General features: G+C 40.0%; 1 protein-coding gene across 4 annotated transcripts in view; it reads right to left on the minus strand.

The window, feature by feature from the left end:
• Nucleotides 1-1,108: 1,108 nt before the first annotated feature.
• Nucleotides 1,109-14,019, minus strand: part of syne3 (spectrin repeat containing, nuclear envelope family member 3) — a 31,090-nt gene continuing 18,179 nt past the window's right edge. For all 4 annotated transcript variants that reach the window (XM_047337511.1, XM_047337512.1, XM_047337510.1 and 1 more), the window contains exons 11-18: nucleotides 13,143-13,277; nucleotides 11,712-11,876; nucleotides 10,372-10,544; nucleotides 8,581-9,091; nucleotides 7,947-8,090; nucleotides 6,946-7,128; nucleotides 6,324-6,374; nucleotides 1,109-4,878 (exon numbers count right to left, since the gene is read on the minus strand). In XM_047337511.1, coding sequence (XP_047193467.1) covers nucleotides 4,696-4,878; nucleotides 6,324-6,374; nucleotides 6,946-7,128; nucleotides 7,947-8,090; nucleotides 8,581-9,091; nucleotides 10,372-10,544; nucleotides 11,712-11,876; nucleotides 13,143-13,277 — 1,545 coding nt within the window. In that variant the 3' untranslated portion in view covers nucleotides 1,109-4,695. The remainder of the gene's footprint in view (nucleotides 4,879-6,323; nucleotides 6,375-6,945; nucleotides 7,129-7,946; nucleotides 8,091-8,580; nucleotides 9,092-10,371; nucleotides 10,545-11,711; nucleotides 11,877-13,142; nucleotides 13,278-14,019) is intronic.

A 14,019-nucleotide genomic window follows, 5' to 3' on the forward strand; every position in this document is an offset into this window, starting at 1 on the left:
ACATGTGTCAATTTACACCTTTGCTGTTCATGCTAACAATTCACTTGTTCTTTTATTAATTCTAAGTACAGTTCAATAACAGATTGCTTCACCACCTGTGTGGTAGATAATTTAGTATATGGCAAGCCGTACTCACAACACATACATAAAGTATTTACATATTATGTGGACAAACGTATCATAATATTATCATATGTGAGTATATTTATGCAATTAGAACACAATTTGGTAATTGTTTTTCCACAGGCTAAAAAGAAAACAAATGATATTGATGATAATAACAGCAATAACAATACTCTAGTTTGAGTGACTGGTCTCTATTCAAGTAAGATTTTTGTTTGAAGGTACTACAGATTGACGGGGAGTATAAACTTCTTTTGGAAAGAAAGTGCCATGTTAACTGCGCTCACTGTATTTGGCAGAGTGTGACATCCAGATTGCAGCACAGCTCGGTGGGCCTGCCTGAGAGCAGCGTAGGAGGCTGCGCACTCACGGAGTGGAAGCAACACTTGGACGTGTGCTGTGCAGATGAGATGACAACACAGTGATGTCTCTGGAGAGAGTGGGCTGTGGTGGGAGGCAGCAGCAACAGATCACATCAAAGATTACAGGAGTTGGGTCTCTGTACAGTCAATTGGGATTGAACAAATTTGATTTATTTCATTTTATCTGATTTTATGATTCATATTGGGGCAAAAAATGGTTAATGGATTGTATTTATATAGAGGATTCTAGTCTTATAGACTACTCAAAGCACATTACAGCACATTTACACACATTCATACAGCGCTGATATTTACCGCTCTTTTCGGTCACATTCATGAAATTTAGGGGGTTAAGTGCCTTGCCAAAGGACAGATCGGCATGCGGACCAGAGGAAGCGGGTATCCAGGAGAACTGGCACTGTTTTAAAAGGCAACGGATGGTCACAACAAATAATGGTTTGAATGAGTTTTTTTCTTTTTGCTGTACTTTGTATTAAATTATTTTAGATATACAAATAATGTCAAAACCATTAAACCTATGACAATAGTCAAGTGATCATATTCTTGAAACAATACATTCTAACAATATAAGCTCAGAATATTTAAAATTAATTCTTTAAGGATTGAAACAACTTTTTATTTCATCAGGATAAAAAACATGGGTTAAATACAAACTCTCTTGAATAATACAATACATTTCTACTCTGTTTCAAAACTTCGATAAGATGGAATAGAATTTTTATTTCATTTTCTTAAAAAAAAAAAAGAAGCACTGTCTTGACAATCTTTCTCACAAGCAATACCTTAGTCGGACAGCAGGCACTGGCCTCAAAATATTTGCATAACATTTGTGCTCCAACAACATTTCAATCCTGCATTTCTTCCGTTTAATTTTCACACATACTGTTTTTCTTAAGTTGACCAGTTGTGCTCCGGAGATTCAAGTCATTTCATCTGCTGCAAACGTTATCAATGTGTCGGGGCATTGCATAGGCTTCTCTAAAGGGACACATGCATAATAGACAACAGAGAACAGCAGTACCACGGAGCAACGTTAGTGATTCAGTATGTGAAGCAACATGAACATGCATGACAGGACTTAGCTTCATATCTAATTTGGTTATATAAGGTTTATATGGCGGACTGGCTGTAAGTGGTTTATATACTGAATAAATACATGTGGTTATGGCACAGAGTACAGTTGCTGGGTGGCGTACATAAAGCTCTAAGGACATGATAATTGTATGCCTTTTCAATATGTGGTAAATGGTTTGTGCACATCTCTTCAAAGGTGCTGATTGTAGTATAATAAAGTAAACATGATTGTGTTATCAGACCAACCAAAACCTGTTAAGAATGTGACATCTGGAGGTGAATGTTGAACTCTGTTTTCACCTCACCTCAAACCTAAGACCAGAACCGGGATTTTGTTTTTCCTGGCAGTCGTTCGGTATGTAAGTAATCTAAATGTTCATAGTATTAAAATACAATGACCAAGTGGGAGATGGATGTGGTTAACCAGCAGCGGTCGGTGCTCAGGCCTAAATGAAATCGCAACTGAATTCATTTGAAAAAAGAATGTATTCAAATGTAGACTTATTTAACTGTGGCATGTATTTCACTATTATGTCTAAATTGACTGAGCAATAAAATTTGGATTCTGAAATGTCACCTTGAACAAGATCCTACACACATGTAATACTTTTTGAAGATTAAGTGCACAAACCCTCTACTGCTCTGTAAGAATACATAATAGATGCCAAACCGGATCTGGCCTCAGTTGCCTCAGTTGCCACAGCAACATGAATAAGATGATGACGACAAAAACACAACCAAAAATAGGGAAACTAACTGTTACGTGTGTGTGTTTTTAGGAGTGAGCGTGGTGTTGAGAGAGACGGAGTGTGGGATATAAAAAAAAAGTGTTATTTTGTTATTGTGATTTTTTGGGGGTTTGCACAAAAAGATTATTGCTCAGGAATCGGCTTCAAGAGCACGCCGGTCCACAGAAATGTCAGAGGCGACGGTAGATCGTTTTGTAACTGTTTTCACTGGTGGTTCGGCAAAAGACCGTTCACCTTGCTCAGACCAAAATAACACCTTCGGAAAATAAGAGCATCAGCTCTCATATGGTGGTTGTTTAGATAAAAAGAGATACACAGAAAGCAGCTTTAACCTACTAAAACATGAATAGATAAAGTATCAACTTCATAGACACCTGCTTATTCCTCCTAAAACAGTTGCCGTTGATTAGACGTTAAGAAATCACCGCTTGTGATAAAGTGAACATTTTAAAATGTGAAGCGAATACGCACGAACACAAGTAACTTTGAGTGTGTACTCGCAAATATTCTATGCAGATAATTAACACAAAATGAGTATTTTCTTTTGGTTCTTCAAAGTACATTCTGCAAATGTTAAATAAACATGGAAACTATCCTACTTCATTTCAACTCAAAGCAGTGAACATGGTTTGAATGAGGAACAGCGGGAACGAGTGAGAGGGACAAACACTACGTGAATGGACAACTAGAAGAGACATTTCATCGTCCTTTAGCATTGTCTTTTATGTTCTTATGATTTGTCGTGCTCTTCTTTATCTGAATTGTGACTGAACTAGTCAACCACATCTGAGTATCCGATGCAACATCATCAACACTGTATAGGAACTTTGATATGAAAGACTATGATTGTGACACTGGGTGGATATAATGGATATGGGAGAAACAGTTGCAGTTAAATGTGAAACTCAACATAATGTTTTTGATAATAAAGGATTTCACCGTATAGATACTCTCTGCTTACCTTTAGAGCAGGAAGATTACCATGAGCCGAGTTGCTCTCAACGTGAACATACAGTAACAGTACACTAATTTATTTTATAAAACTAAAATTTCATTTTCAAGTATCTATTTCTTTTTGGTATTTTTTGCCTTCATTCAACATATGTAGTGAGGGAGAGACAGGGAACAGTTTGAGAGAGTCAGGACATGCAGCCAGCTGGGAGTTGAACCAGTGACCTGCTGCTCAAGGCAGACGAGCCCATGTGGTACAGGCCTTAAAAGGTTTGGATTCGTGGCGCCTCAGCTTTTATCAAAAATTGAGTGTAGGCCTGATTCACGCAGTCAGAAAAGAGCTGAAGTGTAAGGCACTAATTGTTGAAAAAAAAATGATTAAAAGCAATGTTATAACAAAATATTGCTATTGCGATAACAACACTCATTCGCACAATCATTATATCTGTCATATTACAAAACAAGACCTATTTCTCATCATAACTCGAAGCTTGTTTGAACCTTTACCTTTACTGTGTTTCCTACCAAATATGAAAAAGAAATAAAACTCAATCAAATCATGATTCATTTAAATTTTTCTTGCCATTGTAGGCTTCAATGTTCTCACTATAGGCACTCACAGGATCCTTTTCTTGTTTTCATAACATGGCATGTTTCATGCTATGACAAAATACAAACTTCCTCAAAATAACGAGATAAGTCCTTGTCTAATGAGATAAGTTGGTATGTCAGAGGTACAGAAGACATTTATTGGCATTAATCAATGAGATTTGTTGAAAAATGAGACCGTGTTAAAAGTGTGTTGTGACCAATAATGTTATGTAAAGAAATAGTAGTAATTATTTAAAGTTTAGATAAACAGAAGATTGAGCTGAATAACAACCGCAACCAAACTGTTTGGGAGGCGTGGTACTGAAAAATGACCGATGTTAAATCTCCTTCTGTCATACATTGAAGTATTTGGAAAAATTATTAAAACGAGCACAGGATTTGTGGTCCAATAGAACTGACAGTTGACGATGCAGTTATGCATGAATGGTTGAATTTGATGCTAGCAGATGTGGGATCAAACTCCAGGTACTCTTGAGTCCATCCTCGTTTAAGTTATATGAGATGAGGAAAAAAATGCAACTGAATCATTAGTTTTATCAAAGCTATTAGTGAAATTGGTAGTTTTAGAGTAAAGTCGTTAGACTACTATTTAAAAGGAGTCTGAGTATGTTTTGTTGCACAAGAACACAGGGCTACAGGTTGTTTGGTGTTTTTTTGTGTTGTATCACAGTCTTGCGTGATGATCGATGGGGAAGGGAATGGGAGATCTCAGGTATAACAGTTAAAACTTCCGACATCAGCCGTGGCCCATTATAGGAGAAAGATCAGATGTGACTGTATTTCGTGTTGTCAGACGAGGTTTCCTATGTGGGTGGAGGTCCGTCAAAGCGGAGCATGATGTTGAAGGACCGGGCAAAGTTGTTGGAGAGCGAGCAGCTGTGGCCCACCTCCATGAGGGGCAGCAGGAGCACCAGGAGCAGCAGGGCCAGGAGGAGGAGCCACAGAGGAAAGGCCAGCCGACACACCCGCTGCATCAACCCGGGCTTCTGCAACAACAGCAGGAATACAGGGTGAGTAGAACACATGTGCGTATGCAATGATGTAGGTTTAAGCATCGAAAAATACAGCTTCAAAGTTTAAGCAGCTAGAAATATCAATTTTCATATTAAGCCATGTAGTGCAGAGGCATGAAGTTAAGATATCTCCAGCAGGAATCAAGTTCATTATTTCTGTACATTGTACAGTTATTTTCAAAAGAAGCTACTTTCCCTCCTTTTTTTAAAGGTATGTGTGTGGGAGGTTATTGTCCATAAAACACATAGGATGTAATGATATTATTTGATGGGGAATCCTCATTCATATCCATACAATCATGTGTTTATGATTAAATTCTTTACTACAGCACACAATTATTTACAAGAGCATACAGCTCTTATAGATCTAGACCCTAAATTGCTGTCAAAGTTCACCAGATTGATGGATTTGAATTCAAACTGTACAAGCCTGGCTAGTGTAAGAAAATCTGAGCAAAAACAACATGAAAGTTGAAGCAGCTCACCCACACAGTCAGTAACTTCATGTACTCCCCCATGTCTCTAAGGCCTGTTCATCTGTGAATCATGTTTACCGCCTACATCCATCTATCACCTTGTACACTGTGTCACCAAACCTGACTGGAAATAATTTCATTTGAAAACAAAAGAGTTACCTATAAAGAAAAAAAATTCACTGAGGCCCAGCATGAAACAACTGACAACAAATGAAAGGTTTGATTAACCAGGACTATTTCCTCCAATTGATCATACTGACGCACTTAATGTTGTGCCGTCGTGACAAGCAATAAGGGGCACTCACTCTCTCTTTCTCGCTTGCTCACTACAAATGCACAAAGAGAGATGAGCTGATTGAATGACAGACAGCTGATCACAAAATATTTCCAAGGGCCTGGAGCCCCAAATGCCCAGGTCTAAAAAATAAATAAATAAATACCTTGACAAAAGAGCACTTTGGATTTGACATTTTCTGACATTGTATAGCCTAAATGATTTATAAACTAACCCCAAACAATACAGATAGATTCATAAGGAAATCTGAATTGACATGCAGCCTTTTCTAATGCTGAATTGGATCCTAGCAGATACCATAAGATCTAATGTGGTGCGTCATCATGAAAGTAGGTGATGTGATGTGTAAGCGATGTATAATAGCTGCTGATTCACTGATGGAGCATCACACTGCTGCCAGTGCTGCTGTTCATTTTGTGTTTGGGTCTGTTCAGGTCCGTCATTTTTGGATCAGGTTTTTGGAAAATGAATTCATGCTCAACAGGGTTTTCCATGAGAATCAATTCTTTTGAGGAACAATTGTTATGAAAGTCTGTATTTTCAATTCAATGAATGTTAAATAATGCTAAAAAGGTCATCTTCTCAAGTGCTTTAACTGCTATTGACCATGGAAATCCTAATCTCAATACTGAATCGTTCGAAGTTACCTTTTGAACCTTCGCTGCGGTAGCCATCTTCTCTTCTTCGGCTTGGACTGTCTGCAGAGAGACAAACTATTTCACTCAATTCACAATGTTACATTTATTCAAAACAACAGCAACCATTACAAACACGAACTTTGCGCAACGGATAGTCATAATATATTCAAAACACATTGATTTGACTTTTGCCATATGTTTTTTTTAAATATCTTAAATCACTGGTTCAACAACATATAAAGAACTGTGCAATTACAATTGAGTCTAATGGTAAATCCACTGAGCAGCAGTTATTTTATAAATGTGTGCTACTGTAGAGGCGGTTTCCTATATGATATTACACTTAAAAGTCAACACAAGTGTCATGTGCACTTTAAAGTGGATTACAATGTCAAACCAACACAGGGAGGACATGGCAGTCAAGTTGTTGACATTTTCCAAAATCAAGCACAATCAGTTATATATAATTCATGTATTACATTTTGCATGCAGGCAGAAACATGTCCATTATCAATACCGAAATTAAGGAGATAACCAGATTACTAAGTCTCCCAAGTTTTTTGATGGTCAGTGACAAAGGCTTTAACCTTTGAAGGAATCGGACAATCAGGCAGTTTTGACAGTTCCTCACCTTAGCGCTGGTCCTGGCCCTGACGTCGGCCACATCCTTCAGTTTGGACTTGTAGAGCATCCAGCGGTAGCGGAGATCCTCGAGACCAACATCCTCTGACCCAGAACCAGCTGTTTCGCACAGATTTTCCTGGAGCAACTCCTGGAACTCCTCTTGGCCCCAGGGGATTCCTGCCCTCAGAGCCTGCACCAGGACACAGCAGAATGTTTCAGGTGAAGGTACTTCCTGGTGTTTGTTCAGTTTCATTTTTCCGGATCAGAAATGACAGGAAATCTTAAATGCAACAGAATTTAAACTTTTAACCACAAGAGGTTGGAGTGAGAGTGGATTTCGGTATTATTGCTATCCCTGTGCTTTTTCATACTAGCCTTTTTTACAGCCACTAGTATGATTTCTCAATATCAGCCACTTCTTCTATCTGTCGGTGAAACATGCCATGCAGGGCCAGCCAGCCCAGTGTCAGTGTAGAAAATGAGCCGATGGGCTGCTGTGCCTGCTTTGTGGGCCAGTCGTCAGACCATTTTATTTATTTATTAATTTAATTAAATCGGCTCCAAGGAGGGCCAGCTCTTGGGAAAATGCCCGGTATGATAGATTACCAGTCCAGCCCAGACCGTCAGATAATGACAGCGCCTCTGAATGCTCTTAGGACTCCAGCAACACAGAGTGTTACAGCCCAGAGCCAAGGTTCCCAGAGCACTTCGCTTCTCACGGCACTGACAGTGCTCACTTGTCTTGCAGTTATGTAAGTCAGCTTAAGTTAGTCAGTAACAGCAGCAAACTTAATCATTTTAAATCAAGATATAGCCATCTTATTACTTTTATTTGACATTGACACCACAGTCCTATTTACCTGGTAACATTTTGAATACTAGGTGCCGTCTCCTGTTCCTGCTAACCCCATGACATAGGTTATGTATTTTGTTCTATTCCATTGTTATGATTTAGTGAAAATAACATGTGATCCACCTGCTGGTTTAACAACGTTAACAGAAACTTACTTTGAGCGTGTCCTGTCGGATCTTGATTTCTTTGGCACTGAGTGTTGCTCCCTTGATGCTGAGGATCCCTGAGAGGAGTTCATTCTCTTTGCACAGCCAGGCCTCAAACCCACTCCTTCTGGATTTGCAGTGTCCTGTGTTCCCCTGCGAAACCCCAGACAACTTTGACAACTCGTACAAGAGGACTGTTACACAGCACACACCAACACTGTCACAAGTCAGCCTGTGTTTTAATACTGTATCTGAGTCTAGAGTGGGGAAACTAGGCTGATGTGTTGACTGCTAACAAATTCATCAGTGGGAAATGATGACCACAGTAATCAAGTGTAACCCGATTTCTGTGCTTCTTTGTTTTCCTCTAATGTAAGTGAATTTCAAATACAAATGTTCTGTTGCTTTCTATTGTGTTTTGTTCATAGCAATTCAAAACTCATCAGTGCTTTGCACTAACTAACTAGCTAACTGCCAGAGGCCCCTGGAGAAAATGTGAAGTGGTCACTTCTTTCATTGACTAAGTAATATGTTGCCCTTTTTGTGTGTGGCGTTTTCCCACCATGGACAATAAAAAGTGTCCTGTTGAACCATCAGTCAAAGAATAAGCCACAGTGTCGGACAGAAGCAAACCATAGCTGACCTTTGCGGTTAATGCTCCTGCCCCTCTGTCTCCGACCAAGATGCGGTTGTCAGCCCCTGTTGATTTATCAGCGGGACTTCCGTCTGTGTCTTGCAAAACCTGTCTTAATCTACCACGAATGCTCAAAACAGAGGAATCTACTTCATCTCCTTTAAATGAGTGGCCACTGTCCTCGTCTGTCCTTGATGGAATGAGATGTTCATCTTGTTGTCCAGCCAGTGTGAGGTGACCTTCAGCATGCGCCTGGATCCACCCACTTCTCCCCGTCATGGCTCGTTCCCCTGCCGCTCCCGCCAGACCTTCTCCTTGTCCAGGCTCAGGGCTTGTCAAAGCTCCAGACTCCTCTGTTGGCTGGTCTTGTTGTTGGTCTCTCTGGCTCCTGTAGCCCCCTCCCCTAACCTCACTGACCTCCTCCCCTAGACTGAGCTCTGTAGCTAATGAGCTATCCACAGATAGGCCACCAACCCTCCATAAATCAGACTCAGTCAAGTCCATGGAGCTGTACAGCAGCCTGAAAGAGAAAAAAAGTTTTCAATTTTTTTTCCCCAAAAGGTTATAGGTTCTCCGCTATATCACCCCTCAACAACATGTCGAGGAAATCAGTTTTAAGTAACCATGCAGACAGAAAGACAGACAGACAAATGGAAAAGAAAACCTGTCAATGGCCCAAATACTAACCAATCAGATTACTGGAAAACCAGTCATTATTATACAGGAGTAATGACAGTTTTATGTTTCATGGCAGCACATTGAAAGTGCAGGTTCACCAGATCCACCTCACATTTGGTCAGCTATGCTGTGAGACGCTGCCGATGTTATATTGAACATTGTTCGCCATTAAATGTGTTTCAGGGACTTGAGATGCTTAAAAACTCAACTAACTTGGCAGACATGCTATGAGTGGCAATTCCTGATGTCTGAAATTACTCTTTAGTCTAATTGTGTCAAAATGGCGCCATAGCACCCCCTACACTTCTCAAGGTCAAGGCGCCCCCACCTATAAATTTGATGTAGATGAACGAAATTTGGTAGACACGTGTATCATTTGAGGACCTACAAGAAAGCCTCTGGGAGCCATTGTCCTCCGCCCAACGGGAAGTCGGCCATTTTGAATTGAATGTGGTGAAAATGGCTAATTGGAGGGGTCGTTTTGGAAAAATCATACTTTAATGAACTTTTTCTAGAGGATTAATGACTTCATATTCAGTCACTGTCACCTTAAGACCTTTGTGATGAAAAGTTATTTAAAGATTTGTTTTCCGTTGGACGCCATGAGCGTGGCCTTGTAACAAATTTTGATGTTACTCACGGAAATGGGACGTTCCTCAGCTTTGCAGGTTTACCTTATCCACCTCATATTTGGTCAGAAAAGCAGTAACACTTTGATGATGTGATATAGTGAAATCGGTGAGTTTTTGTCTAACACCATAGTCGAATTTCCATGTGCCACCATGAAACATCAGACTGGAATAACTCCACTCCACATATCTATACAAATTTTCTCATGCATGATAACAGTCCCACCCTCAACACATCTAAATGTCAATATTGAGCCATGGTCATAGCGCCACCTACCGACATTACGTGACAAACTTCTTGCGACTTAATTTTTGAGTAATCTACCCAACACCGGAAGACTCTGATAGACTGAAGCTGTTGCTCATGAGTGAAATATGCAGATGGTGAAGGCAAGGCCCCATGGTGAATAGAGAAACTAAGCTATGAGTTCTTTTGTAACAGTCTTGCTTACAATCACCACACAATAAGCATACAAAACAAAAAAACAGGTACCTGTGAAGATTAAGACTCAAGTTGTAGAGCGCCAACCAGGACTCTCGCAGTCGCTTCATGTCTCGCAGAATGTGGATCTGTCCCTCCTTTGAAGTCTTCTCCAAAACCCCCTGACCCTGGACCTCCATCTGCTGCAGCTGAATGTCCTTCACTGGAAATTCTCCCAGTGCTCTCTGTGGACAGAGGCACACAGTGTTCAGAGAGAGAAAAGACCAGAATTATGGAGGTTTAACAGTCATACTATTTTGTATCATGCAGTAATGATTTGCTGCATGATACAGTGTGACACTGTGTTTTTCAAAACTATTTGAGACTTGATGAATTAATTTAAGTCACAGCATGTCTACAGTATGCTGTTTAAAATCAGTTGTGGAGAACAGCCATTCTTCTGTGAAGTACACACATTTCTCCTCACAAAAATCTGGCTCCAAAATGTTGCCAATAGCAGACAAGGTCATTACATAAGTTTTTCACTAGCAGATGGCATCAATGTTTTTATCAAATAAAAAAACTATGAAAATAAGACCCATTTTAATAATTAATGACAATTATCTATAACCCATGGCTGTTTTTGTTTGATTTTATTTACATTTTCATTGCAAGGTCACTACATTTCAATGCTAGGCTACACCAAAGTGTAAATACATGCAATGTGTAAGGTGTTCTAGTGTCTGTCTTCCAGTAATATAACTGCCATGAAAGACACTTCTCTGACACTATACTCTGATTTAATCACTTTTTTCATACCCATGATGATAATGAGACAACATCGGAGGTTGTATGGACTATGCATTTTATTGGTTTCTAGGCCTTTTTTCTCTTCTGTGGAAATTGGAAATACTGCCATCAGAATTAATGAGTAAGTTGGGTTTAATAACATATTTTAGGTAACTTGCTTTGTGAGGTGGTGACAGGTCAGGGGGACATGAGTGGTGGACATAGCAGGAGGATCTTGGGAGTGGCAAGGTAGCAGCTAAAAGAATTGCATTTTGGATTGCTCCTTTAAAATGACATTTTGCTATGTTATTAGCTTAATTGTCCTGTCAGAAAACAACTGGACAAAACAGTAAAACAACGGCTAAAACTAGTGTGGTACAGCCGAAACGTGCAAACGTACGTAGTGATGTATGGCTACCGCTACCCAGAACTAGCTTCAGTTGTGATGATTTGACCACATGCAGGTTTTAAGTAAAATTTAAATTGTACAACCCAAATGTAGGTTTGGTTCTGCCAAAATATATGTTGTACAGTATTGCTGAACAGCCAATATCCTAAAATCCGAGCGGAGCGGACGGCTACACCATACTCTAAACACTGTTGATTATGAACAAACAACAGACCTCAGCTTCATGTTGGCGGCCCTCTATGCTCCATTCTCCCGAGGAGGAGCTGTGAAACGAGTTCAGCTTTTGCTTCATGATCATCAGCCACTTCTCCATGTTCAGCAGGCTGTCATGGAAGCTCTCATGAAGCGCAATGCTCTCCTCGCTCTCGTGCACCTTTGCCTGCAAACAAAACAAAACGATCAGCAGGGAAAACATCAAAAAATTCATAAAAATTCAGAGTTATATTACAGCTACAGGTAGATTACAGTTAATATACACCAATCAGCAATTATAATATGACCACCGATAGGTGAAGGGAATAACAATAATTATCTTGTTCCAATGACACCTGTCAGTGGGTGGGATGTATTAGGCAGCAAGTGAATGTTGAAGCTGGCAAAATGGGCAAGCGTAAGGATCTGTGGCAAAATTGTGATGGCTAGACGACGTGGTCAAAGCATCTCTAAATGTTGCGTTAAAATAACGTTACACGTTTATTTCGTGGAGCCACCAGTTCGCCTATTCCTCCTCTGCCTGTCTGTCGCTCTCACACAACTTCGCCTTGCCTCGTCTCTCTTCCTCTCTGAGCGAAACCAATACCCGGACCTCCCCTTGCCGCTCACTCACACACAAGTCCTGCATGCAGCACCAACACGGAGCCAGACACATACGAGAGGCAAGCAGCCAAAGAGGAGTTGGTTAGTAAAATGAAAAATAATCATTTGGAGATGGTATGGATTAAAAGTTTCAGATGTGTAGAGATTGCCCCAAACAAGTTGCAACTAAAAGTTACTTGCACGACGAATCTCTACCACCGTTTACAACAGCGCCATAGAGCGCAGTACGAGGAGTGTGTAAAGCGTTGTGCTGCAACCCAGAACCTGAAGCTTTTGCAGCCTTCTGCACTCACACAAACGTTGCAAACTTCATTCAGCCTCACTGTGCCTTGTTTGCAAAGCTCTGTGTATTCTGTTATGCAGTTTTATTTGATATTTTTATAAATTGTTATGTGGCTGTGGAAATCAACTCGAAGTTGATTGCACAAGTTACCATCAAATGCGGCATATACTAGGGATGCACCAAAATGAAAATTGATGGCTGAAACTGAAAATAATGAAACACTTGGCAGAAGGCCGGATAATACAGAATACCGAACACGTTTTTCATTTATTTAGCAAATTTGTTCACCATTGCATAAATTAAATTGCCTAAATGTGCTTTTTACTTTTTTGTCTTGATTTTCAAGGAAATAAATCAAACACATTTATTTTACATTCCAGCAGATTTGCTGGGAATCAACATTCAAAAGAACCTGTCATTTCCATCACGTATCTCATCTCTGGTAAACAAAGCTCAGAAATAACGTTACTTCACGAGGAAATGTAAGGTTAAGGTTAAATTATAATATAATGATAAATAAATTGAATCTTGAATCTTGAATCTTACCCTGACTGCCTTTTGCAGATGTTTCCAATCAGCACACAGTCTCTCAAAATTCGTCCTGTTGCTCTGACTGGAGGAGACCAGAGTCTCCAGCGCTATGATGTGGGCTTCACAGTCCTCCAGGTCCTTCTGGATCACCTGAGGAGAAACAATTTCATTTCAGTCAAGTCACACAAAATGACATTCACTCATAGATATCACGCCTCTTAATATGCTGGATATATTTCAACAAGCTCCATGCATTATTCCCTGGGAAAACGCACCATCTCCCAATGTTAAAAAAGTGGGGGGGGAAACCTGGATCTGCCTCATTCTCCAGATCTATGTCAAATGTTAATGGGTTCTTTCTTGGTCCATTACCCATCCTTGCATTGTTTCATATTGCACATTTTTTGCCATTGACCAAAATGTATTTTATTTTCAAATAACATAAAGAACATTTGGAACATTAGTAAATGTTGTATGTCAACATATAGAACATCATTGAATAATTCCTAAAATTATAGATAAAATAAAATTAAATGCATCGTGTGACTGCTCCGTACTGCTCCTGTTGGAGAGAGTTGTTCCTCTGCACATTACGCGACCTGGGAGATTCCAGCACTTTTTGGTTCTGCAGTTAGGATATCTGCAGCCGGTGTTGGTATTTTCCTGCTGCGTCCAGACCATAGTCGGGAAACGCACCGAGACGGCGTCTTCTTTAAACTTAAGGCGCTGCGGTATTTATATGATTGAGACACACTGCAACCGGCATTTGCACATTAGCCAAAGTCACGGCACACTTGCTCCCCGCTCCGCCCTCCCTCTAGTTCATACGACACCAGGCAGCGCAATGGAATGAAAAGATAAATAAATAAATAATTTATTTATCAGTTCAGTA

This window comes from Scophthalmus maximus, chromosome 15 (assembly GCF_022379125.1).
Source record: "Scophthalmus maximus strain ysfricsl-2021 chromosome 15, ASM2237912v1, whole genome shotgun sequence".
Taxonomy (NCBI): Eukaryota; Metazoa; Chordata; class Actinopteri; order Pleuronectiformes; family Scophthalmidae; genus Scophthalmus; species Scophthalmus maximus.